The sequence below is a fragment of the Phocoena sinus genome, chromosome 6, assembly GCF_008692025.1.
Source record: "Phocoena sinus isolate mPhoSin1 chromosome 6, mPhoSin1.pri, whole genome shotgun sequence".
NCBI classification, from domain to species: Eukaryota; Metazoa; Chordata; class Mammalia; order Artiodactyla; family Phocoenidae; genus Phocoena; species Phocoena sinus.
The window spans coordinates 7,056,210-7,083,036 of NC_045768.1; the positions used below are offsets into that span (position 1 = coordinate 7,056,210).

The window sequence follows — 26,827 nt, forward strand, 5'->3', positions numbered from 1 at the left end:
CAAGCCCGAGTGGCCATGAATCAAGGAAAAGTACAGAGTGACTATGGCTTAAAAAGGGGAAGTTGAGCCTCTGGATCCAGAAACCTCTGGACTCTAGACTGGAAAGTTAACTCCCACGTACCTAAAGTGAATGAGAAATACCTCTTTCTCTCTGTGTCTCTCTCTCTCAGGCTTTCAAGACTGTGAACCATCAGTGCTGGCCTAAGAGGAAAGCAGCCTCTGTGCCCCAAGTCCCATCACCTCTTTTGCCTTGCCCTCACTCATTTCCGGTGAGAGGGCTGAACAGACAAGGAGCAAACGGGCAGAGAAGCATCTTTAAAACTAACGAAGCTAGCTTAGATCTGAAATGTATATGGTACTCCCAGGGAATATACTCTAAGTATGTATACTCTATACCTAGGACCTGGCTCACCTAATCATCTGACTCATGTTGGAGACCTGGTGGGCCACGAAAGGTAAAAAGCCTGTGTGACGAAGATCAGTCCAGACCTGAGAAGGGAAAAGAAGAGTCAAATGTCCATGTGTCTTCAGGTATACACCAAGCGTGACGTTTTTCGGCTGTTAGGAGGACTTGGCGTCTCACCTTTGCTGGGTTCCGGGCAGCCAGAACGGTCAAGCAATTGACACAAGCAGCAATGACATCCACAGGCCGGGAGATCACGGCTGTTAACCTGGTGGAGAGCAGTGCACTGTCCTCAGTAAAATGAACGATGCGGCTCGTTGCATCCCAAGTACTTCCCAGTCCTCTTCCCAAATCCCTCCTGGCAGCAGGGATGTGGAGACAGGAAAGCCCTCAGCTGGGGACAGATACCACCAGGGCTGTCCACAGTGCAACATGTGCAGACTTGAGCCCAGTGGAGTTACCAGATACTGACCGCTGCAGCAGCATGTAGATGCGGGACGTGATGGGCAGGAGACAGTCTGCTATCGACAGGTCTGTACTGATGACCTTATGGACCAGATCAATGATGGGTCTGACCCGCTGGCAGTGCTGAATCACATCTGAGGGGGAAGGAAGCTTGTGATCTCAATGAAAACAATTCCTTTAAGATCACTGAGCAGTCTCTGAGACCCAGATGAACAAATTATGCTAATCACAATCTGGAAGGTTCTGAATCTTATCTTGAAATTCTCTATCTTCCAAATCCTCTAAGCATGTCCATTTTTCTTCCCACAGAGATGTCTCCCAAAGCTGACCTCACCTGCAGTGGAAACAACATGAAGCAGCATTTCAATCTCACAGGTGAAGAGGGTCCAGCTGCTATAAGAGTATTCCCAGCGTACCAGGTAGGCCCTATCGTCCAACATTACTTGGCCCACAGTGCCTTGAGGTATGCGAAGGTTGGTCTGACCCCCTAAGGAAGGGAGAAAGAGAAATTAGTCTAATAGGAAGAGGTGACTCCTATAACAGACAGCAATATTTAATCACTCAGAGATGCATAGTTTCTCTTCCTAGTATCCAACACTGCTACAGCTTTTTCCATTAAAAAGAAAAAGAAAAACAAAAGCCCTCTCTTGTCATTGGGGAAGTGACTCTTTCCATGTGTCTGAAAAACAGCTGAGTGCAGAGTGGTTTTCCACTCAAATGATGACTATAGGAAGACCACCTTATGGGACAGTAGGTGCCTGGGTGACTGGGTAAGTCAGTAATGATGCCACGATTAGGACAGTAAGGCTGTTACTCTTAGACACTGACAGTAAGAAAGGAAATTGCTACAACATTTTTCTACAACTTAATTTGATATTACCATTCAAAACTTTTTATTATTTTTTTAAATTGTGGTAAAAAATACATAAAATACACCATTTTAACCATTTTTAAGTGTTCAGTCCACTGGCATTAAGTACATTCACATGGTTATGCAACTGTCACTACCATCCACCCAAAGAACTGTTTTCATCTTGCAAGACTGAAATTCTATACCCATTAACCAATAATTCTCCATTACCCCATCCCTCAGCCCCTGTGACCACCATTCTACTTTCTGTCTCTGTAAATCTGACTACTCTAAGTACCTCATATGAGTGGAACAGTGTTTGTTCTTTTGGGACTGTCTTATTTCATTTAGCATCATGCCGTTAAGGTTCACCCGTGTTATAGCATGTGTCAGAATTCCTGTTCTCTTTCAGGCTGAATAATATTCCACATTTTGGCTCTTGGGAAGACTTAATGTCTCACCTATATATACCACGTTTTTTAAAATCCGTTTCATCTGTCAGTGGACATGCATTTAAAAATTTTATTGTATATACCCTTTTACCCACAATCCCACTTTGGGGATTCTATATACTAAAAATAAAAGCACTAGTATATAAAGGTACATGTCCCCAAAGCAGCGTTGATTATAGTGGCAAAAACCTGACACAGCCTAAATGTCCTCTGGAAGGGAAAAGATAAAAAATGATGGGACATCAAGAATAATTACATAGTTACTAAAAAGAATGAGTCAGATCCACATGTAATAAAATCAGTTTGCGAATGAATTTTGAAAGAACACAGAAATGTGCAAAAGGACACACACCAAACTCTTAACGTTAATCATCTGATGGAGACAGGTCTAAAGAGAGATTAGCTTTTTAAAATGTATCTCTGCATTGTTTCCCTTGTTATAATGAACATGCATTATTTTTGAAGTAAAACAATCTAAAGATGGAAAGAAGTGAGAAACTAACTATTTATTAGCAAATCAACAAGCACAGTGGAGAGGAGAAGGACCTGCTTTAAAGGCATGCATGTGAAATATTAAAACAGCAGTAAGGTCCACACAGAGGCCATGGAAAAGAGACGGCTGAACCAGGGTCTGCCTATCTTACCAAGAGGGTAAAGGAGTTTGGGTGTTTGCCTCCGCCAGAGAGTTCCGTCTTCATGGGAGATCACATCATGGGGCTTGTGCTTATAAAGTTCATTGTAGAAAGACATCTTATCCAAGAAACTATACACCTGCCAACACACAGAAAAAAAAAACTCAGCCACACATTTACCAGGGGGACATTTAAGGGGTCTTTCCCATCTGCTTTTCTGCTCTTTCAGCCAAACTGTGTGGTCAGCCAGACTGTGCTGACTCTCAAACTTCTTACAAACCCACCCCTGTGACTCTTCTTAGACTTGCCTCTGCACTCCTTGTCAAATCCTTATTATTCTTTTTTTTTTTTTTTTTGCGGTACGCGGGCCTCTTACTGCTGTGGTCTCTCCAGACGCACAGGCTCAGCAGCCATGGCTCACGGGCCCAGCCGCTCCGCGGCATGTGGGATCTTCCCGGACCGGGGCACAAACCCATGTCCCCTGCATTAGCACGCAGACTCTCAATCACTGAGCCACCAGGGAAGCCCTCCTTATTATTCTTTAACACCCAAGTCAAGGCCCCCCTCACTCCACACAGAGTTGCCTCTCCTGAACAGTATGGTCTTTACCACTCAGATGACATTAGTTACATACCACCTGGCTTTATTACTTATTTCTTAGACCCCTTACTCTCTTCCATCTAGATACTAAGGGACTTCACATTTTGTCTCACTCCCAAAATATCTACAATAGGTACTTAATAAAAAGATTTAAATTTAATTTTATAGAACTGATGCACTGTCTTTGACATTTTTCATTCAACCTCACACTAATTCCTGCCATGGCAATGAAATTTCAATGTGGAAAGCAAAAAGGATTCCTAAAAAACATCTCCTACTCTACTTAGGCATCTAACTGAATAAAACCTACCTTCTTGGCAGTAGACTTCCCTGATACGAGGGCTTGTAGCAATTGCAGGAGTGGGGAGAGGAGATGGGGAAACATTCCACATACACTGTCCAGAATGATCCCAAGACCAGAGGTTGGCTCCTATGATGGAAGGGTAGAAGTCACCGACCTTCACATTATCCACGGATTAACACATCTCTGAACTGCCCAGCAATCACAAGGAAGAGTAAAATTAATCCTTTCCTTTAGGCAGACATCATTCCTCTCTAATAATTTAAGACTTCCACGTTTCCACTGAAAAAGGCTATCAACAAGTGATTGAGTCAGGACCTGAGGAGAGACTACTGCTGCCTCCAGTGACCTCTGCCGTCCTCTCCATAGGAAAACACCATTCACCTGTGCATGACCTGTTTCCACTAATGTGAAAAGCACCCACAACATGTCAGCAGATAGCACCAAACACACGAGCAACACATCCTCAATGTGAATATTGTTTCCCACCGGATTCTCCCTGGAACACTGATTCTGTGAGACTGGATAGCATCTCAGGAAAAAGAGGATAAGATATACAGGCAAATCAGTCAGGCCACAGTTTAAGGGAAAACAGATTTATTCATGAGCTGGACCTTGAGGCTTGAGGCCGTCAATGGTAAGACTAAGTACCGGTGAGAAACTGTTCTCTCCAAAGCCACATTCTTACTCTAAACCTGTTACAATATTCTGAAATCTCTTAAGACACAATTACAATCGCCCAGTGGTACATTCAGGAGTTAATAGCACTACTGGTGCCTGAGTCTCTCAATGTAAAAAAAGACTTGATGGGTAGGAGAGAGAACACACTGGTTAATAATGTGGACTAGGGACTCAAGTCAGACAGAACTAGATCTTGATCCTGACTGTCTAGCTGTGACTAGCTTGGGCAAATCACTTCACATCTCCGAGCATCACATTTCCTCACATGCAAAATGGTGATGATAATAATACTACCCAATCCATAGATTTCTGTATAGATTATATGAGAAAATAGACTTAAAAGCTTAGTATAAGACCTATCACAAAGTAAGTGATTAATAAATTCTTCTGCTATAGAGAATACCGTAGCATGGCTCCCTCTGACATACTTACTGTTCCCCAGAACAGTTCTGGAAGAGAAGGGTCTGCCAGGACTTCACATGCTGTGTCGATTACATCCTGTTGGGGAGGGAAAAAGAAAATGCTTATTTTCCCTAGTTGAACCAGTCCATCTTTTTTTAACTGTATTCTGTTAAAATAAAAACATGAATAATACCTTCATATAGTATGTCAGAAAGAATTCTGGGATTAAAAAGTAAGGGATAGGGCTTCCCTGGTGGCGCAGTGGTTGAGAGTCAGCCTGCCGATGCAGGGGACACGGGTTCGTGCCCCGATCCGGGAGGATCCCACATGCTGCAGAGCAGCTGGGCCCGTGAGCCATGGCCGCTAAGCCTGCGCGTCCGGAGCCTGTGCTCCGCAATGAGAGAGGCCACAGCAGTGAGAGGCCCGTGTACCGCATAAAAAAAAAAAAAAAAGTAAGGGATGTAATCTTAATCTGTTGTATGATGTTAGGCAAATTAACCTTTCTGAACTTCAAATTCTAAAATGGTGAAACTATTATCTGCTTCACAGTGTTGTCATAAGGATTAAATGAGATAATGTACGAGAAAATGAACTGTAAAGTTTAAAACGCCATGTAAATGTTAGGTACTACTAGATTCAGCTGAACTATGCTCCTAGAGGTCAAGAATAACGCCTTTTTAAATTTTTTATTCCCAGCACCTGGCACAGAGTTTGGCACACAATGGGAATCTAGTGAAGGCTTATGAAATGATTTATTGAAAAAATTCCAAGTACTAGGACACCTGTAACCCCAAAATGTTAACACCAATCCTCCAGGCATATAGTAGGGTCCAAATGTGACCAGAATTTTGGCAAAGGATACAAAGCTTGTTCTATGCTCCTAGAGCTTTGGAAATTGAGTCTTTCAATTAACACCAATTTCTTTTCTCTCCAATGATAAGAAATATTCATTTTCATCAACTTAATCAATTTCTTCAATTTCCAAAATAAGTCACTCATCGTAAATGAATAAAATGACTTAGTTATAAAGAACTCAAATATCATTTCCCACTGAAAGGAACCAGGGCTCCTTGGAGAAACGGCAGATTCCAAGTCTGGGGCAAGAATCTTCTAAGATAATCCTGCAAGATTTTGTCATATCAGAAAGCAATAGAGCTATCAAAATGTGTAAGAGAAATGTCAAACAGATTCAGAAGCTAATCTGAAAAAGCTCTTACTGGCCAAAGATGGGGCAACCTGAGCCTAAGAATACTAACTGCAGAAAAACAAAAAACAAACAAAAAATGAGAAAAGAATAATGACTGCAATGAATTAAAACACAACTAATATGTATAAATCCATGAGTTCACAATGCCATGTAAAAAATAAACCTCAGTAGCCAACTTGGGATGCTACTAAGGATGCTAGGGAAAAGTGGTAAATACAGGAAAAGAAGCATGTACAGTACTCTATACCAGAGTATCAAATAGTTAACGAGAGAGAATTTCTTTTTTTAATTGAGAAATAATCGAAAGATAACATTATATTAGTTTCAGGTGCACTAGATAATGATTTGATATTTGTATATATGGTGAAACAAATTTCTTTTTTATAGCAATGTTCCAACCAGTAAACAAAAGAGGAGAGATAGAGTCAGAATAGTGCCATTTCGTAACTCCTAAGGAACTAATGGATCTAGACAATGATGTGTCTTGTGATTACCATAGTGGACAGCACAACTATAGACTAAAAGAAATTTGACAGACTTACCAACCAATAATGTACATATCTTATTTATTTAGATCCTGATACAAACTTATGATAAACTTATGACATTTATAATTAGAAATTTGAACCCTGCCTTGATTATTTGAAGATTTTTTTTTTTAGATATGATAATGGTTGTGAAATTTTACTAAAATATTCATATTTACTAAATGATGTCTGGGATTTGCTTCAAAATAATCAAGGAGGAAAGGGGCAGAAATGAATAAGATCAGCTGTGCATTGATAATTTGGAAGCTGGTGATGGGATCATTAGACAATTTTTGTCTCCTTTGGAATAACTTTGAAATATTTCATTTTAAAAAAATATTGCACAAGAATATTAATTAGCATCCACAGCTGTTTGGGACAGATGCACTACAGAGTAAAAAAAATAGGTTACAAAACAGTATATACATTGTGATTCCATTTCTAGAGAATTATTATATTTTTATATTTGGAAGGGAACACATCAAAATGTTAACATATGTTATCCTGCAAGGTGGGATTATAGTTTTTTCTTTTTATCAGCACTTTCTAATTTTTTAATCATTAATATGCATCATTTTTATAATATAATAAGTGGAAAACAACAATAAACAAATCATACTTAAGTAAATGGGTCTGTGTTATATCAGCTTCAAAGGGGTATCTTAGGAAGATGATTGCAAAGTGGGGCAGGGTAGACAGTCTCATGAAAGCCAGACACTGACCTGCTGATTGCCCAGTGTGTGCAGCTCCAGTGAGGTCAGAACAAAAGAAAGGAGTCCATAGACACACATGCACGCGGTGCTAGTGGTACACTGTAATGACAAAGGAATCAGTGGGTAATTCTGAGTAACACCACTCTTTTCTAGACTCAGCACAATCCCATCACATTAATATAGTCTCTGTAAACAAATGGGAAGAGAACCTGAGGCTTCACAATTCCTAATTTAGTCCCAAGATCAGGAAGACAAAGGGAGAAAAGAGAAAGCAGGAACCATAAATATTACAACATAGTCAAGAATAACATCAAAAAGGAACCATTTTCAAACTGATCAAAGTTTCTGTGGGGAATAAAACCACCTCCAGCCTACAAAAAGGATAGAGTCTCTATGTGCTGGTATGAATGATGCAGCTGCCTGAACTGTCACCGAGATAAATCAACCAGTGCCAACAAGCTGGCTGAGGTTTCCTTTAGCATGTCAAAACAAGCTGATTAAACTGTGTCACTCAAATTAAGTCCCAACACACAAGACTCAAGAGAATTTCTAATTCATCCTGTACAGTTGAATGAATAAGCTCCCCAAAAAGATTTCTCCAGTCATTATGACCAAAGCTATCTTCTAAGAGATACTAAGTGGCGCAGCATAACATACTAGCAAAGAGTCAGACATAGTTCAAACTGTATCCACGATTTACTGCCAATTTATTGTTTCTGTGGGCAAATTCCATCTCCCTCAGTCTCAATTTCCTAATGTGTAAAATAGGATGATAAGCCCTAGTGCACAGTATTTTAAGGATGGAACAAGATATTGTACAGAAAGTGCCAAGCACGTCTGTCACAGTAAATGCTCTATAAAGGTTAGTTACAAAACTATTTTCATTATCCATGTCCTTGACAATTACTATTATTATTATCATGACTCATTAATGAGCTTCTCCCTCGCTCTTTGCCCACTCTCATGCTCAAACACCAATAGCCCAAGCCTCACATCATTTCCCCCACTGGCCAGTGAGCGGAGTAGTCGGGTCAAATACTGAAATACGTTCAGCTGGATGGCTGTGCCACCTATCTTCCGGACAACACTGCTTGTCTCTTCTGGATTCAGGGTGTGACGGAGGAGAGCCCAAGCCAAAAGCACGGGGGTGTGATGTGGAATGTCCCCGAAGGTCAACATCAAACGGTCCATATCCTAATGGAAAGAGAAAACAACGTCTGTGTCACTTAACAGAAAGGGTCAAGACCCTTCCAGAGGATCCTTCACCATGCTTAATAAGTCTTCCATTCATCCTCAGTGGCCCCTCTCTCCCATTCTGACATTTTACTCTTCCCAAGCCACAGCCACTTCATTACTAGACCCCTCAATTACTCTTCCCTTTACCCACAGTTTTCTCTCTTGATTTTAAGTAGTATTAAGATTATAACATACATGTTCAAATAGAGACTCCTTAGAAAATTTCCCTGATCCTCCTAGAACTTTCTCAGATCTCTCTCTTTTTCTATCTTTCTGACCATCCCATCTCATGTTCTTCCCCTTTCCTCTTCTTTCACAGGCTACATGAATGCAGACAACAGCCAAGGTTCTGTCCTTGGGCCTCTTTTGTCCTTATATCATCTCCCTGAGTCACTCTACTTGTTCTCACAGATTCAACTCTCACCTCTGTGAAAATAACTAACAAATCTGACACTTCTTCCAGATCCAATTAACTTCTTAACAATGTAGAACCACAAATTCCACAATAAGGAAAATTGTATGTGGCAGTATAGTTGAGTGGTTAAAAACTTACTACTAACTACAAACCATCTGAAAAAATTAAGAAGCTGCTCCAAGTTCACCTGACAAATAAGCCCGTCCTGGGCAAACTGGTGCAGTTCTCTTCTGTCATCCAAAGCACACTTATGCAAGGATTCAATATCCATGCCTTCCACCAGGATAAGGGCACTGAAGTAGCTGGAAAGAAAAATATCATGGTGTCATACATGCTACTCTGAACCTCAATGGAGACTAAGGTGAAATGTAAGACACTTTAGTGTCAAAAAGGTTGAGTTATTTTACATTCTTTTTTCATACTAAGACTTCTAAATCCAATATGTATTTTACAATTCCAGCACATCTCAATTTGACCAGCCATATTTTATTTTTTTGGCTGCACCACTCAGCTTGTGGAATCTTAGTTCCCCAACCAGGGATTGAACCCAGGCTCTCAGCAGTGAAAGCGCAGAGTCCTAACCACTGGACCACCAGGGAATTCCCATGACCAGTCGTATTTTATTTTTTAGTTTTTATTTATTATTTATTTTGGCCGCATTGCGCAGCATGTGGGATCTTAGTTCCGCGACCAGGGATCGAACCCGCACCCTCTGAAGTGCAAGCCCAAAATCTTAACCACTGGACCATCAGGGAAGTCCACCAGTCATATTTTAAATGCTGGTAGGCTCATGTGGCTTCTGCCTATCAAAGCACAGATCTAGTACTGAAGGTTTCTACAGCCACCAATTACATCTAGGCCAGATCAAATGTCTCAATGGTCAAGTGTGTATTTTTTTTTAATATTTTATTTATTTATTTTTGGCTGTGTTGGGTCTTCGTTGCTGCTCACGGGCTTTCTCTAGTTGCAGCAAGCGGGGGCTACTCTTCGTTGTGGTGCACAGGCTTCTCATTGCGGTGGCTTCTCTTATTGCAGAGCACAGGCTCTAGGCACGTGGGCTTCAGTAGTTGTGGCGTGCAGGCTCAGTAGTTGTGGTGCATGGGTTTAGTTGCTCCATGGCATGTGGGATCTTCCTGGAGCACGACTCGAACCCGTGTCCCCTCTATTGGCAGGTGGATTCTTAACCACTGTGCCACGAGGAAAGTCTGTCAAGTGTGTACTTTTGTTCACAGAAGAAACAGGCCTCAAAATGTGGATATACCCATTTCCATAAAATTCAAAGTACATAGACTATGACGTCAAAGAGGGCAGGGAATACATCTCCCCTATTTATCACTGTCTTCTTGGCATTTGCACAGTGCCTGGTCTACAACAGTTGCTCAACGAATTTTTTGTAGAACGAAAGGATGAACTATTAGATGAAAACAGTAAGTAAAAGAATAGAATGTGATACTTATTTTGAGAAGATATCCCTCTCAATCCAAGTCTTCACTCCCTGAATGACCTAGAACATGGTAGTACGCCCATCTATTTCCCCACCCATTAAGTGAAAAGTATACCTAGCCCCCACCTTCACCCATTCACAGGACCACTCTAATATCAATGCTCTAAACTCTAAACATTGTACAAGTTCTGAGACCTCAATTCAGACTTACCCAATCCGATCCACAAAAGGATCCATGGTCTCATCTACCAGGTGCCTGTTAGTCTGCCTACTACCAAATCCTTGCTCTTTAAACATCTTGGTTAATACCAATAGGTCAGTAGGTGCCATCTCAAAGTATGCATGATAAAGGAAAATAATTTCTAGCAGCATGGATTGCTCCCGAAGGCACTGAACAAACCAGCGAGACACCTGGCGCTCAGTCTGCACAACCAATGAAGAAAAATGGGAGAGAAATAAAGTCAGATTTTAAAACACATTTAAATTCTTCGAGTTATTTTTATTAGGTAAATCATGTATAAAAATAAGATTAAAAAAAAAGTATCCCTCCCTACAATTCCTATTGCCCAGTCATCCAAATCTATCCCCAGAGGCAACCACTGTTAGAGGTTTGTCTTTCCTTCCAATAATATGCCACACACATTCATTCATTCTGACTAGTAGTTGCTAGGGGCCAGGGGTCACAGACTAACTGCAAACTTACTGGATAGACAGAAATGTTCTATCAATATATATTGATCATGAAGGTGGTTACTGCATGTAACTATATACAACTGCCAAATTCAAACTGTACATTTAAAATGAATGAATTTTACTGGATGTAAATTATATCTGAATAAAGCTGAGGGATGCTACAGATTTGTCATTTACACAGTCATTTCATGTAAGTGTGAATGTATCTATAGGATAAACTCTTAAAGTGGAACTACTAGGCCAAGAAATATGTGCTTTTCAATTTTTAGATATTGTCATAATGTTTTCCATTAAAAAGTATACAAATTCAAAGAGCAAAGTATGAGTGCCCATTATCCCATCCCTTGGATGTGAGTTTTGTCATGCAAATATGTATTTCATTTGCCTGTTTCTCTGTTCGGTTTTGCTTATTGACTTACAGGTGTTCTTTCTATTTCAAGAACCCTTTATGCTATTAGTTTGTCTTTTGACTTTGCTTATAGCACTATTTTTGTTTTTTTGCCTTGTAAAAGTTTTTGATTTGATGTTGCCGGGTTTATCTTTTCTTTTTTCTTTTATGGCTTCTGAGTTTTACTTTATTTTTATTTATTTATCTATTTTGGCCACATGGCACTTAGTGCTCTGACCAGGGATCTTAGTTCCCTGACCAGGGATGGAACCCGTGCCCCGTGCAGTGGAACCGCGGAGTCTTAACCACTGAACCACCAGGGAAGTCCAGGAAGAAGACTTTAAAAAGTCTTCTCCAGGGGCTTCCCTGGTGGCGCAGTGGTTGAGAATCCGCCTGCCAATGCAGCGGACGTGTGTTCGTGCCCCGGTCCAGGAGGATCCCACATACAGGAGAGGCTGCAACAGTAAGAGGCCCGCGTACCGCAAAAAAAAAAAAAAAAAAAAAAAAGTCTTCTCCAATCCGAAAAAATAAAAACAAAACCAACTCCCATGTGTCTTCTAGTATTTTTATAGTTGAATTTTTAAAACTTAAATCATTGATATCTCTCTGATTTTCTTCTGGTAGAAGGAATGAGATAGAGATACAGTTTGATTTTTCTCCAGATGGCTACCCAGTAGTTCCAACACCATTTATTGAAAAACCCAACATTTCCCCATTAATTTGAAATGCCACCTTTATCATACTAATTCCCTATCAGCATTTGGTCTACACCAGACTTTCTACTATGTGCTATTCATCAGTCTATTTATTCATGTACCATTGCCATGCTTTAAATTATTTTAGTCTTATTATCTAATAAAGCTTATCTTCCTTTCTGAAAAACTTCCTGGCTATTCTTATTTATTTTTCAAATGAATTTTAGAACCAGCTTGTCTAGTTCCAAAATAAAAGGCAAAGCAAATACTTGTTAGTATTTTTTCTAGGATCACAGTAAATTTATAGGTTAAAATAAGAAGGACTGACACTTGGTGCTGAGTCTTTATTTTTAAGAAGGCACCATGTCTTTCCATTTGATTATGACTATTTATATCCCTTTAGCATTTTAAAGTACCCTTCATTTAGATTTTGGATTATAGTAAGCTTATTCCTGAGAAATTTATGCTTTTGTTGCTATTACAAGTGAGCTCTTTTCTTCTATTAAGTATTTTAAATAGCTACTGTCTGTATTTTGGTTGAATTGTTTTAATAAACATAATAATAATTTCAAAACAAAAAAGGTCATGTTCTAATCTATAAATGCACATTGGTTTAAGATTTAGGATAAAACAATTAGACTAGTGTCACACACTTAATAGATAATGATAATAAAGAAGATGAAATCTTGGGTTTAGAGTTTCATTAACCACTAAGAGAATATTTCAGGTAAGAAAAAAAGTAAATTAACTGGAGAGACAAAGTCAAGGGGAAGGCCCAAATTAAATACCATTAGTTAAAGTCAATGTTTTGATTCATATCACATGTTTAAACTATTCTAAAGAATGACAATTTATAAATGTTTTAAGTTCATAGGTGAATAAATAATTTCACCTAGAGCTCTATGAGCAGATATACAATTCTCCTGAGTGTTACAGGAGGGCCCAATAACCACATACCATGAGGTTTCCATGTGTCTCCCATGTTGGTGCTTCAGTTTTATAAAGCTCTTCAAATTGCTGTCTATATTTTGTAACTAGTTCCTTTTCCAATTTATCAACACAGTCTGCATATTCAACCTTAAAAAAAAATCCAAAACAGTAACTTATATGTTGAGTAAAAGGTAAATATTCAAATAAACAGAAATATGAATAAATTATAAAAAGGATTGAATTTTACAGGGTAAAGAGAAACAAGAGGACTAAATGGGCTTACCCTATAGGGGTGTCTTTCATCTTGGAAATAAGTGAGAAGGTGTAAGACACAACGAAGAATATACGTTCTTTCTTCATAGTAATAATCTGCAATCTGGGAAGAACCCAAAGATTCAAAATCAGTTACTCACCTTTGCATGGAAGATACTCAATTTTAAATTTATTGATTAAAAAATCACTTAAAGATGTGAATGGGGGACTTCCCTGGTGGCGCAGTGGTTAAGAATCCACCTGCCAATGCCGGGGACACGGGTTCGGGCCCTGGTCTGGGAAGACCCACATGCTGTGGAGCAACTAAGCCGGTGTGCTACAACTACTGAGCCTGCACTCTAGAGCCCGCGAGCCCAAACTACTGAAGCCCACATGCAGAGAGCCCGTGCTCTGCAACAAAGAGAAGCCACTGCAATGAGAAGCCCGCGCACTGCAACAGAGTAGCCCCTGCTCGCCGCAGCTAGAGAAAGCCCACGCACAACAATGAAGACCTAATGCAGACAAAAATAAATTAATTAATTTTTTTAAAAAAAGATGTGAATGGAAAAATTAGATCTGTATAAACAATCACAGAAATGGAAACAGTGTTAGGCCAAAAGAAAGCAAAAGACCTTCATGAACTAGGATACAAGTAAAGTTATACAAGATAAAAGGAATTATTTAAAAATATAAGCAAGTTTTCTAGCATGACTTCTCAGTTGGGCATTCAAGTAATAAACTGACTATAAACTGACAGGCCAGGGACTTCCCTGGTGGTCCAGTGGTTAAGAATCCGTCTTGCAATGTAGGGGATGCCAGTTCGATCCCTGGTCAGGGAACTAAGACCCACATGCCACAGGGCAACTAAACCCACACGCTGCGCTGCAATTACAGAGCCCACATGCTCTGAAGCCCACAAGCCACTAGAGAGCCCATGTGCTGCAACTAAGACCCAATGCAGGGCTTCCCTGGTGGCACAGCGGTTAAGGATCCACCTGCCAATGCAGGGGACACAGGTTCAAACCCTGGTCCTGGAAGATCCCACATGCTGCGGAGCAACTAAGCCCGTGCGCCACAACTACTGAGCCTGCGCTCTAGAGCCCATGCTCCACAATGAGAGGCCACTGTGATGAGAAGCCCGCGCACCGCAATGAAGAATAGCCCCCGCTCGTTGCAACTAGAGAAAGCCTGCGTGAAGCAACAAAGATCCAACTCAGCCAAAAATAAATAAATAAATTTATTTTTTAAAAAAAGACCCAAGGCAGCCAATAAATAAATAAATATTTTAAAATAAATAAATAAACTGACAGGCCAAATACATGAAAGCAAATATAAAAATACCATTAGTATATGTCCTAATTGCTTGTAACTGATGTACCCAGTTCTCACTAAATACCAAATAGGAAACTACTTCAGAAGTCATGGTCAAATTCCATGTTAAAATGAGATCCTATGCCCACTCTCACCAGTTCTATTCAACACAGTATTAGAAGTCCTAGCCACAGCAATCAGGGAAGAAAAAGAAAAGGTATCCAAATTGGAAGAAAAGAGGTGAAATTGCCATTACATGCAGATAACATAGAAAACCCTAAAGATTCCACACAAAAACTACTAGAACTGATAAACAAATTCAGCAAGGTAGCAGGATACAAGATTAACATACAGAAATCTGCTGTGTTTCTTTACAATAACAATAAAATATCATAAAAGGAAAGTAAAAAATAATCCCTTTTAAAATCACATCTAGATAATCAACAACGACGTACTGTATAGCACAAGGAATTCTATTCAATATTCTGTAAAAACCTATATGGGAAAAGAATCTGAAAAAGAATGGATACATGTATATGTAAAACTGAATCACTTTGCTGTACACCTGAAACTAACACAACATTGTAAGTCAACTATACTCCAAAATAAAATAAAAATTTTTTAGAAAGGAAAAAAAAAAAGAAAATCACACCAAAAAAAACAAAAACAAAAAACTTAGGAACAAACCTGACCAAAGAGGTGAAAAACTTATATGCTGAGAACTATAAAATATAAAATACTGATAAAGGAAATTGAAGATGATTCAAAGAAATGGAAAGATATCCCACGCTCTTGAACTGGAAGAATTAATATCGTTAAAATAGCCAGACTACCCAAAACAATCTACAGATTTAATGCGATCCCTATCAAATTACCCATGACATTTTTCACAGAACTAGAACAAATAATCCTAAAATTTATATGGAACCATAAAAGACCCAGAATTGCCAAAGCAATCCCGAGGAAAAAAAACAAAGCTGGAGGCATAACCCTCCCAGACTTCAGACAATACTACAAAGCTACAGTAATCAAAACAGTGTAGTATTAGCACAAAAACAGGCATATGGGGACTTCCCTGATGATCCAGTGGTTAAGACTCCACACTTGCAGGGGGCGTGGGTTCGACCCGTGGTCAGGGAAGTTCCGCATGTCATATGGTGCGGTCAAAAAAAAAAACAGACATATGGATCAATGGAACAGAATAGAGAGCCCAGAAATAAACCCACACACCTACAGTCAATTAATCTTTGAAAAAGGAGGGAAGAATACACAATGAAAAAAAGATAGTCTCTTCAGTAAGTAGTGCTGGGAAAGCTGAACAGCCACATGTAAATCAACATCAAAGATACAACACTTCCTCACACCATACACAAAAATAAACTCAAAATGCCTTAAAGACTTGAATATAAAACATGATACTATAAAACTCCTAGAAGAGAACAAAGGCAAAACATTCTCTGACATAAATCATAGCAATGTTTTCTTAGGTCAGTCTCCCAAGGCAATAGAAATAAAAGCAAAAATAAACAAATGGGACCTAATCAAACTTACAAGCTTTTGCACAGCAAAGAAAATCATAAAACAAAAATACAACTTTGGGGGTGGGGGGAGATAAAGAAAGAAAGATAAAGAAATTTAAAACTTCAAATTAATCCTACTGCATTTAAAAAAGCCAGCAATGCTCAGAACACGGTCAAGAATCTGTTGCCCAATTTTACATCAAAGAATGGAAATGGCGACTAGCACTGACCTTCAGGATTAAGGCCTGGCTCTGCCTCTCATCTTGCAGTACCGTCTGAAAGAAAAAAGAACAAAGAGCCATCTTATTAGCAAAATCAATTAACAAAGAAAAAGGTAAACATCTTTACCTTACCGTTCAAGATTATAATTGCCCGTTCATTTCTGGATACATTTTTTTACCTAAGTGTATCCAAGTCTGTGCTCAAATCCCTGCCCCTCTCCTCTGGCCTCAAGTTCCTCATATATAAAATCAGGGGCTGGAAAGGCTAGATGTTGTCTCAGGTCCTTTTCAGCTCTGACATCCTGCGATTCTATGATTAACATGTCAATCTTTGACCTCTTGGCCCCTCCAAGTCTGAGGACAGACCTCGACTTAAGCATAGGTTTTTTAAAGGCTTTACAAAGTCTTTCCTGAGAATGGCTGTATCTGATCACCTATCTCTGTTGCAGAGAACTGGCACCAAAATCCTGAATTATCTAAAACCAACAAGGAAAAGGATAAAGGTAGGAGAAGGGAGCTGGACATAACTACAAACCTTTAGTGAGTCCCGAGTACCTCTGTAATCCTCTTGAAGGTAACACTGGAGTAACTGCACACTCTGTTCTTCATCAAGACCCTGAAAACAGAGGTTACAAGGGAGGAACAGCCACCTCAGGTCAGAAACCACAAAGAGCACGCAAAGCAATCTAAAGATTTGTTCTATAGAATGAACACGGAACTTGAATAAACAAAAATTATTTTAAAAGATTTCACACAACATAATTTTAACCCAAACAGGAGAAAAAAGGAGCAGCCACTGACATGTAATTTACATGCCAGTTAAACTTACATGTCAGAAACAACTGTGCTTATTCACCAAGAACATTAATATAGCAGCAGGCATGATATGGGTTTCCAAAATGAAAAGGAAACAGCTACATAATTAAATACAATCTGGGCGACTTAAAGAACACCCCAAGTATGCTGAAGAAAACTCTATGATATGCAGTAAACAGGGTCAGGCAACTTGACTTGTGGCTTTTAGCAAGAAGAATTGCAACTTGGGCATTTCTGAAATATAATATGCTCAGTTTAATCTCTAAAACTGAAATAAACTGAATTTTCACTAACAATCACTAACAACAAAACCACACATATCCACCCTGCAGGTAATAAACAGAGCCAGTGCTAATTTTTACTCACCAAAAACTTGCTGATTCTTAAACCCAGTTCCTTCAGTGGTGAAGCTACATCTTTATTAGCTTTCACTTTTTCAGCTGAATTTGGACTATGAAAAGAACAGTGAATCATTTCCTCATTCTCAATGACCCTCTAGGGGTTTAAAACAAAAATATTAAAGATATTTTTACCACAGACCTTTTTCTGCCTTTTAGGTGCCTATAAAATACACATACATGTGCGCACACAGACACACACACACACACAAGTTCATCTCTACAGACTTTATAACACAAAACTATGTCTAAGTAATAAATACAGTATATGTCTGTTACAAACTATAGTTATAACTATATTATTTGTAGATCTACTTAGTTACATTAATTATTTTTGATCCTTATAACTAGCCTGGAAGGTAAACATTACTATCCCCATTTTACAAATGGAATTACCAACACTTAGAAAGAATAAATAACTTACCAAAAATCCCACAGCTAATAAAAAGTTGAGGTGAAATTTAAAACCAGGTCTGTTAGTATACATATATATATTGTCTATGTACACTCAGAAGGCCTAGAAGCTATGACATTCCAGTAGCAGCGCGCACACCCAGCACCCAGATCTTTATTTCTAATACCATTCTCTAACAAAAGGTATCAGGACTCCTTGGAGAAATGGCTGATTCTAGAGCTGGGGTGGGGAAAATACCAGATGAGCTTGGAGCATCTTGTAATGCCAGAAAGTAAGAAAATACTCAGAAAACAAAAGCATGGGGACATGTCAAAACCTCAAAGAATGCCCAATGGCCAAAGCTAGAACAAAGTAAAAACAAAGTATGAAATATACATGAGTCCATAATGATTTAAATAAATGAATGAATAAATATATATATAAATAAATGGGGAAGAAGGGAAAAATCTTCCTTACAGAAGGAGTTCCAGTAACACACATATATGCTACCCCCTTCAGGAGGTAGTTTAATTTCACTACACCCACACACTGAAAGCAGGCTATACTGAGTGACTCACTTCCGAAAAATAGAGTAGGGAAAGAGAAAAGAGTGGCTTTACAGAAGAGATACTTGGCAAATGCTACCTTACCCAAGTGAGCAAGGTTAACATCACCAGTGACTTCATGTGGATAACATGTATCCTCTGCCATGATGTGATAAGAATGGTACTTCACCTCAGTGTATTCTTTCCAAAAACCCACAACCTCAATCTAATAATGAAAAAAAAAAAAACAGACTTCCAAATTGACGGTATTCTACTACAAAATACTTGACCAGTCTTCCTCAAAACTATTTAAGGTCATGAAAACCAAGGAAAGACTGAGATACTGTCACAGCTAACAGCTAAGGAGACATGACAACTAAATGCAATACGATACCCTGGGCTGAATCCTGGAACAGAAAGAGGACATTAAAAAAAAGTTAAAAATGTTTAAAAATCTGTGTTAAATTCAAATTAAGCCTGCAGTTAAAAAAAAAAAAGTCTGTCAGACTTTAAAATCCCATGCTACTACAAAAGGAACTTTTGTCTTTAAAAAAAGAAATTCATACCACAAATGCCCATTCTGTGAACTAAAGCATATTGTTGTTGGATTTTTTCTTTTTTTTTTAGAGAGACTCTCACATTTCACAGAAAATCCACAACACAAAGGCTAGTATAAAGTTAAACAATAAGGTCTGAAAGAGGCAACACAGAATGATGATTAAGAACACAGACACTGGAGTAAGACTGCCAGGTTCGAATCCTGGTTCTACCACTTACTAGCTGTGTGACCTTGGGCAAGTTACTTAACCTCTTTGTGCCTCAGTTTCCCCATCTGTAAAATGGAAACAATAATAATAAAAATACCTACATGTGATAACATAGTGCTTATCTTCTTTTTTCAAGTCCATATATTCTGGATACATAGTAAAGTATTTACAGATAAAACAACATGATGTCTGGGAGTTACTTCAAAATAATTATGGGGGAAGGGTTAACAGATGATCAAAAAAAGAAAGTTCTTCACTAACCTAAGAGAATGAAGATGGAAGGGGAAGATGTAATAAAATCAACAGGTGTTCAGAAGTAGAAGGGAAATGAGGGCAGCTTGAGAACTATGATGCATAACAGAATAAGAGCTGGACTAGGAATTAAGATAAAAGAGTCTTCTTTTTTAACCACTTTCTATTTTATTATTGTTCTTTTCCACTGCCGAGCAAAAAAAATCTATATATTCAAACAAAGAACAAAAATAGGGCTTCCCTAGTGGCGCAGTGGTTGAGAGTCCACCTGCCGATGCAGGGGACACGGGTTCGTGCCTCGGTCCGGGAAGATCCCACATGCCGCGGAGCGGCTGGGCCCATGAGCCATGGCCGCTGAGCCTGTGCGTCCGGAGCCTGTGCTCCGCAACGGGAGAGGCCACAATAGTGAGAGGGCCGTGTACCGCCAAAAAAAAAAAAAAAAGGAACAAAAATAGTACCTATCTCAAAGGGCTGTTGTGAGGATTAAATAACTTACCGTAAGTCTACTGCTTACAGCAGTAACTGGTACATAGCAAAAAATACATGAGTGTCAGCTGCTATTTTGTGTCAGCATTGTTCACTGCTATATCCTAGCATTTGGTGCTGATGGTCTCTCACACAAACATGATGGACTGAAATAAGTATTAGGAATCTTAATTGAGTATTTAATAAATCCTCATCCCTGGATACTAGGGTTATACAACGGATTCAACAATACTGTATTTCCAGAAGGAATTTCCTTTTCTTCAACAGAGAGAAAAAAATGTGCCCTACTCTTTTTCCCTGGTTAGCCAAATTATATATCCTCTGATCTAACTAACCCAGTAATATCACAGAATCCTACATGAGGGTGGTTTCATCTATGTCAGGTTCCTCAGGGGAATTACTCAAATGAGACCCACAGAATAGCCATACCTGGGAGGTTTATAGTAAGAAAGCCCTTCTAACAGCCGCTGCCAATGTTTATTCAGCTCTGCCTCAATCTGATTCTGGAAAAGAAGAAGGAAATTATACAAATGCAATTTTAATCAGATTCCAGGATCACACTGAGGATAAAATATTCCTCTGAGTCTTTTTAATATGCATTTTCCCCCACAGTTGAAATAATTTTGGATATAGAATTCTGTAGTCTGCTTTTCTTTGCTTAACATTCTAACATAATGATTTAACCTTATTATGAAAATCTTGATAAACATCCTTTCTAGTGGTTGCATAATATTTTATCAAGTGGCTAGATCATAATTTATTTACCATTCTTCTAATGTTAGATACATTTAAGCTGGCTATAATTCTTTATTTATATGAATAACACTATGGTAAAGAGCTTTGTGCCCAAAACAATTTCTTTCTTTTAAAATATATTCTCAGACATGGAATTATCTGATGAAGGCATATCAAAAACTGTTAAAGCTCTAAAAATGATGTTAACATTCATTATGCTAATTACAATAACAACACTAGTAATAATTATATGTCATCTTAACACTTCAGCCTCACAGAGTCAGAACACTCAGGGATCCACATGAAGAACTGTTCTTTATTGATTATATACTTGGAAATGTCCTAAAAACCTCAGCCTCTGTGACCTAAGCAGCTAGCTAAACAGAAAAGGAAGAAAAGGCAAGTGAATATGAGACAGAGAAAAGGCCTGAGAATCTCTGTTAGCCTATAGTAGTAAAATGGTGTTTGTACCCCTACTCTCAGCAGCCAGTCAAGTGGCACTGGTATCTTTTCAGAAAAGGAATCACTGAGGTACAAAGAAAAGTGGAGATTTCGAAAACTTCAACAGCTAGGCTATAAGACACACTGCATTTCAGCAAAGAGAAGTGGGGAATGCATAATGCCTATTTTAGGAATAATAAAAGGTGTTTACTTCCTATTTCAAAGAGAAGGGCATTTTTTGGTCATGTAAACTACACAAAGAACCACAGAATCCATTCAAGAACACACCACTTACCAGTTCTCTCAGAGCTGACCTTCCAAGCAAAATTGTCCACAGTTCTCTACTACTCCTAAAAAATGACAGAAAGCAGAGGTAATCTTGCTCTTTCGGAAAAAAGAAAAATGTATATTTTAGAATTAATGAAACACAGTAATTAATGAATTACAGTACATCTTCTATGCTAAGAAGATGCCTCAATTTAGTATTTCTATCTCCTCCCTTCTCATTAAAATGTAATGACCGATAAGGAACAAAAGTCCAGAAAAAGACTAATCTGTTTCAGGACCCCCAACACCTTCAGAAAATTTTCTAAATACATGACATAATGCACTTTCTCAATCCAGTAAAGTCTAACAGTCATTATGAATGGCACTACGTTCATTCAATCATTAATGAATTCCCACTAGGTACCACACGCAGTGCTAAATACAGGAGATTAAAAAAACACACATGAGGAGCAGGGCCAGGTCTTGGTGTCAAAATGGCGGCCTCCAGGACAGCTCATACCGATGAGTATCCCCAGTACCTCCACCACCAGTGTCCTTCACCCCGCAGTGAGCCGAAGCTGCCCCCCACATCGCACCTCCCCAGAAGGCCCTCCAAGACCATCAACTCATCATTCAACAACAGGCGTATTTCTGGAGAAATGTGGCATCTCTGGGGAATATGGATAAAGTGATGGAAAAAACAGTGGCTGTTCAAGGGCTTATCACATACATCTTATCAGAATCTACTTCAGATTTATATTAACTTAATTCCAGTAAGATTCCAAAAGTGAGTCCTTTAAAGAATGTACATCACAGCAAGAGGAAGCAAAAAAAAAAAAAAAAAAGTAGGAACAGAGTGAACTGGTGAATCCATCTCCCAGAACAGGCTTTGTCTTCTCTCTAGCCGTGGAGCCATGGAAGCAACTTCTGCTTCTGATATTACAAAGAATTTTCATATATCCTTTGCTCAGATTCACCAATTATTATTTGTTTTATTATTTTCTTTCTCCCTCTTTGTGTGTGTGTGTATAACTGTATTATATATACAACACAAAAATGCTATTTGTGTACCTGTACACACACATATTTTTCCAAAACTATACAAAATTGTATTAGAGATATCATATTCCTTTATCCCTAGACACTTCAGTGTATCTTTCCTAAAAGCAAGGACAACTTCATACATAGTACAACAATTGAAATCAAGAAATTTAACATTGATACCAAAAAAATACCCCCCACACACATGAGATATAGTCCCTGCCCTCAGGGAGCTCTTCAAATATACTCCCAACCATGTGCTAACCCCAGTTCCTTCCCTCATCCATGGAAACATGTTTTGTGGTTCTTTTTTTAATCTAGAATTAAATTTCAAAATGTAATCATTAAGAAATTCTCTCAAGAAAGGGTTATGGGGAATTCCCTGGTGGCGCAGCGGTTAAGAATCCACCTGCCAGTGCAGGGAACATGGGTTCGAGCCCTGGGCCAGGAAGATCCCACATGCCACAGAGCAACTAAGCCCATGCACCATAACTACTGAGCCTGCACTCTAGAGCCTGTGAGCCACAACTACTGAGCCCACGTGTCACAACTACTGAAGCCTGTGTGCCTAGAGCCCATGCTCCGCAACAAAGAGAAGCCATCATAACGAGAAGCCCACGCCCCGCAATGAAGAGTAGCCCGCGCTCGCCGCTACTAGAGAAAGCCCACGGGCAGCAACAAAGACCCAACACAACCATAAATAAATAAATAAAAGTAACAATTTTTTTTTTTTTTTTTTTTTTTTTTTTTTTGCGGTACGCAGGCCTCTCCCTGCTGTGGCCTCTCCCGTTGCGGAGCACAGGCTCCGGATGCGCACGCTCAGCAGCCATGGCTCACGGGCCCAGCCGCTCCGCGGCACGTGGGATCTTCCCGGACCGGGGCACGAACCCGTGTCCCCTGCATCGGCAGGCGGACTCTCAACCACTGCGCCACCAGGGAAGCCCCAATTTTTTTTTTAAAGTCATAAAAAAAAGAAAGTATTATAAAAAGCATAGGGATTATATTTTGGGAGATCCTAAATAAGCCCTAGAATAGTAACCTGAAATAATTAACACTGCTTAGAAAGACTATTTTCAGAGAGACGATGAAAAGGTCCTAATAAAATATACTAGAGGGCTTCCCTGGTGGCGCAGTGGTTGGGAGTCCGCCTGCCGATGCAGGGTACACGGGTTCGTGCCCGAGTCCGGGAGGATCCCACGTGCCGCGGAGTGGCTGGGCCCGCGCGTCTGGAGCCTGTGCTCCGCGACGGGAGAGGCCACAACGGTGAGAGGCCTGCGTACCGCAAAAAAAAAAAAAAAAAAAAAAAAAATATACTAGACAGTTAACAAGAATGCAAGTTATATTAACTACGAGGATAAATTGAAAAATCTTTTCCCCATTAAGACAGTAACACAAAGCACTAGCCCTATTTAAAAATGTTCAGGATTTTCCCATCAAAAGAGGATGAAAGACACCTAAAAATTATAAATCTTTCCTAAAGGTTAATGCTTTTAAGAAAACAACTTCAATTCTGCTGAATCAATAATCACCAACTCCCACAACTGCACTGTGGAATCACTAATCATCTTTCTGATAACGAGAGCATTCACTATTCAAAAATTAGGAGATTAGATCCAGTTGATGAAACAAATATATCTCTTTGTACTGATAATCTATATTAAAAGGTACGAATAAGCCAAGCCCTAAGAAATTAAAGACAGAAGCAAGCTCACTGTTTAAAGAAATTTATAGTAAATTTTGGAAGAATGCCTTTTGTAAAGAGAATAATTATCATCTAACTTACTTGTTTGATAAATCTGAGTTAGCAAAAAATAAAGGGGGGGGGCTTTAAAATGGCATATGCTTTTACTTTACCAAGGATAGCTTCTGGTTTGCACAAAACAGATTAGATACCTATTATATAATAAATAGCTAATAATGGGGCTAACATTACATCACAATTAATGGAAAGAAATTTATCATTAATTGAAGGCTTTTGTATGCCTGAGCTAAATTATTCTTTTTTTTTTTTTTTTTGCGGTACGCAGGCCTCTCACTGTTGTGGCCTCTCCCGTCGCGGAGCACAGGCTCCGGACGTGCAGGCTCAGCGGTCATGGCTCACGGGCCCAGCCGCTCCACAGCATGTGGGATCTTCCCGGACCGGGGTACGAACCCGTGTCCCCTGCATCGGCAGGCGGACTCTCAACCACTGCGCCACCAGGGAAGCCCGAGTTTGGCTTTTTTATATTCCATATGTAAGTGATATCATATAGTACTTGTCTTTCTTTGTCTGAATTTTTAAATTTTCCTAACACCCTCAAGTTCCATCTGTGTTGTCTCAAATGGCAGGATTTCATGTTTCTCACAGCTTAATAATATTCCTTTGTGTATAGATACCAAATCCTCTTTATCTCTTAATCTGATGATGGACACTTAACTTTGTTTCCATATCTTGCCTATTGTGAATAATGCTGCAATGAATCTGGGAGTCCAGATATCTCTTTAAGATAGTGATTTTATTTCCTTTGGATATATACTCAGAAATGAGATTGTTGCATCATATGTAGTTCTAATTTTAATATCTGAGGACCTCCATTCTATTTCCCATAGTGGCTGTTCAAACTTACGTTCTACCAACAGTGTTACAGGTGTTCCCTTGTACGTCAAGGATTTTTTTTTAAATAATTTATTTATTTATTAAAAAAGAACAAAAAAATGTTCTAAGAGTGTTTCTCAAAATGTAGTTGGTCCTCAGCCCAAACAGCAAAATCAGCTGGAAACAACATAGCAACATTGCAGAATCCTAGTCATCACCCAGAGCTACTCTTTCTCAGAGGTTGGGCATGGTAAATCTACATTTTAAAATGAGTACTCAAATGAATTCCTAAATTACCACTGCTCTAGGGCATCAGCTTGTCTCAGAGGAGCAGGTAAAAGACCTGGTCAGTATAGATCTTCTTTGCCTTTTTTTTTTTTTTTGGCTGCTTTGGGTCTTTGCTGCTGCACATAGGCTTTCTCTAGTTGTGGAAAGTGGGCTTTTAATTGCTGTGGCTTCTCTTGTTGCAGAGCACGGACTCTAGGTGCGTGGGCTTCAGTAGGTGCAGCACGCGGGCTCAGCAGTTGAGGCACACAGGCCCTAGAGCGCAGGCTCAGTAGCTGTGGTGCATGGGCTTAGTTGCTCTGCGGCATATGGGGTCTTCCCAGACCAGGGCTCGAACCCGTGTCCCCTGCATTGGCAGGAGGATTCTTAACCACTGCGCCACCAGGGAAGTCCCGATCTTCTTTGCCTTTTATGCTTGATATAGTGGCTTTTTTATTTTTTATTTTTTTGGCGGGGAGGAATGGGGAGAAAACGATTCTGCTACAAAACAAAAATGGAGATAGATCACTGCCCTAGAAAAATACAGTAATTTTTACACTTACTACTTAAAAGAAAAAAAGTTAGCTATATCTTTAGAAATTAAGACTCTCACTTGCAAAACTAAGTTATATTATGGTCTTTTTGTTATAAGGTGTCAAAAACAATAATGTTTATTGAGAATGAGTTTGATAACAAGATTAGCCAACATTTATTGAGCAGTTATGTAAGGCACTGTGCTAAGTAAGTCTTTAATGCTTTGTCTTACTGAATATTTCAACTTACTTATGAAGCAAATACTATTATTATCCCCATTATCTCATCAGGAAACTAAGGTTTCAGAGTGGTTAAGTAAATTCTGTTAGACCACAAAGCTAATTTATAATAGAGCCAGGGCTTGAACCCAGGTTTGCAGGACTCCAGAGTTCAATCATTATATTACACTGCCTCAAGCTGCACCCAAGAATTTCATGCTGCAAGCAGGCAAAGACTGAGGCGAAGCCTTCTGTCCTACAGTGGCAGACCATTCCCTAACACAGCGGCTGGCACACAGGAGAGGCTCAAAATACACATGCTGATGAGCAAATATTAAAGAATAAGAATGATATAAGTCCTTTTTAGACCTGGAACAGAAAAACTAGAAATAACAAATATTATACACAGAAGTGCCAAGAGAAGGCAGAATAAAGGAGAAAACAGTGGTTTATCAGGAAGGGAATCCTTGTGGAAATGAGTGTTACTGGATCCTCAATTCCTACACATTTATGGTCTAGGAATAATGGGGATCCAAATAAATCTAAGACCTTCACGATACTCATAAGCTTAGTGTTGGGAATGATAAAGGATGTTAAACATACCTTACACAATCAGCAAAAAAGTAGAAAGTACCAAAGGGCATGATCCTAATAATTAGACACTACAAAGGAAAATAACCATATAGGACAGAAAAGAGAGAGACCACTGGGTACTGATCCAGGGATCAATGAAAGATTTCACCTCAAATTGAGATC

The 26,827-nt window shown here is 39.2% G+C and overlaps 1 protein-coding gene across 3 annotated transcripts in view; it reads right to left on the reverse strand.

The window, feature by feature from the left end:
* NUP188 (nucleoporin 188) overlaps positions 1–26,827 on the reverse strand; it is a 46,388-nt gene that overhangs the window by 16,787 nt on the left and 2,774 nt on the right. For all 3 annotated transcript variants that reach the window (XM_032635405.1, XM_032635404.1, XM_032635406.1), the window contains exons 2-19: positions 21,468–21,522; positions 20,426–20,499; positions 17,521–17,605; positions 16,874–16,954; positions 16,348–16,392; positions 13,318–13,410; positions 13,062–13,181; positions 10,540–10,751; positions 9,072–9,186; positions 8,227–8,427; positions 7,243–7,332; positions 4,817–4,882; positions 3,713–3,832; positions 2,815–2,941; positions 1,203–1,355; positions 876–1,002; positions 584–671; positions 413–489 (exon numbers count right to left, since the gene is read on the reverse strand). In XM_032635405.1, the coding sequence (XP_032491296.1) occupies positions 413–489; positions 584–671; positions 876–1,002; positions 1,203–1,355; positions 2,815–2,941; positions 3,713–3,832; positions 4,817–4,882; positions 7,243–7,332; positions 8,227–8,427; positions 9,072–9,186; positions 10,540–10,751; positions 13,062–13,181; positions 13,318–13,410; positions 16,348–16,392; positions 16,874–16,954; positions 17,521–17,605; positions 20,426–20,499; positions 21,468–21,522 (1,929 nt within the window). The remainder of the gene's footprint in view (positions 1–412; positions 490–583; positions 672–875; positions 1,003–1,202; positions 1,356–2,814; positions 2,942–3,712; positions 3,833–4,816; positions 4,883–7,242; positions 7,333–8,226; positions 8,428–9,071; positions 9,187–10,539; positions 10,752–13,061; positions 13,182–13,317; positions 13,411–16,347; positions 16,393–16,873; positions 16,955–17,520; positions 17,606–20,425; positions 20,500–21,467; positions 21,523–26,827) is intronic.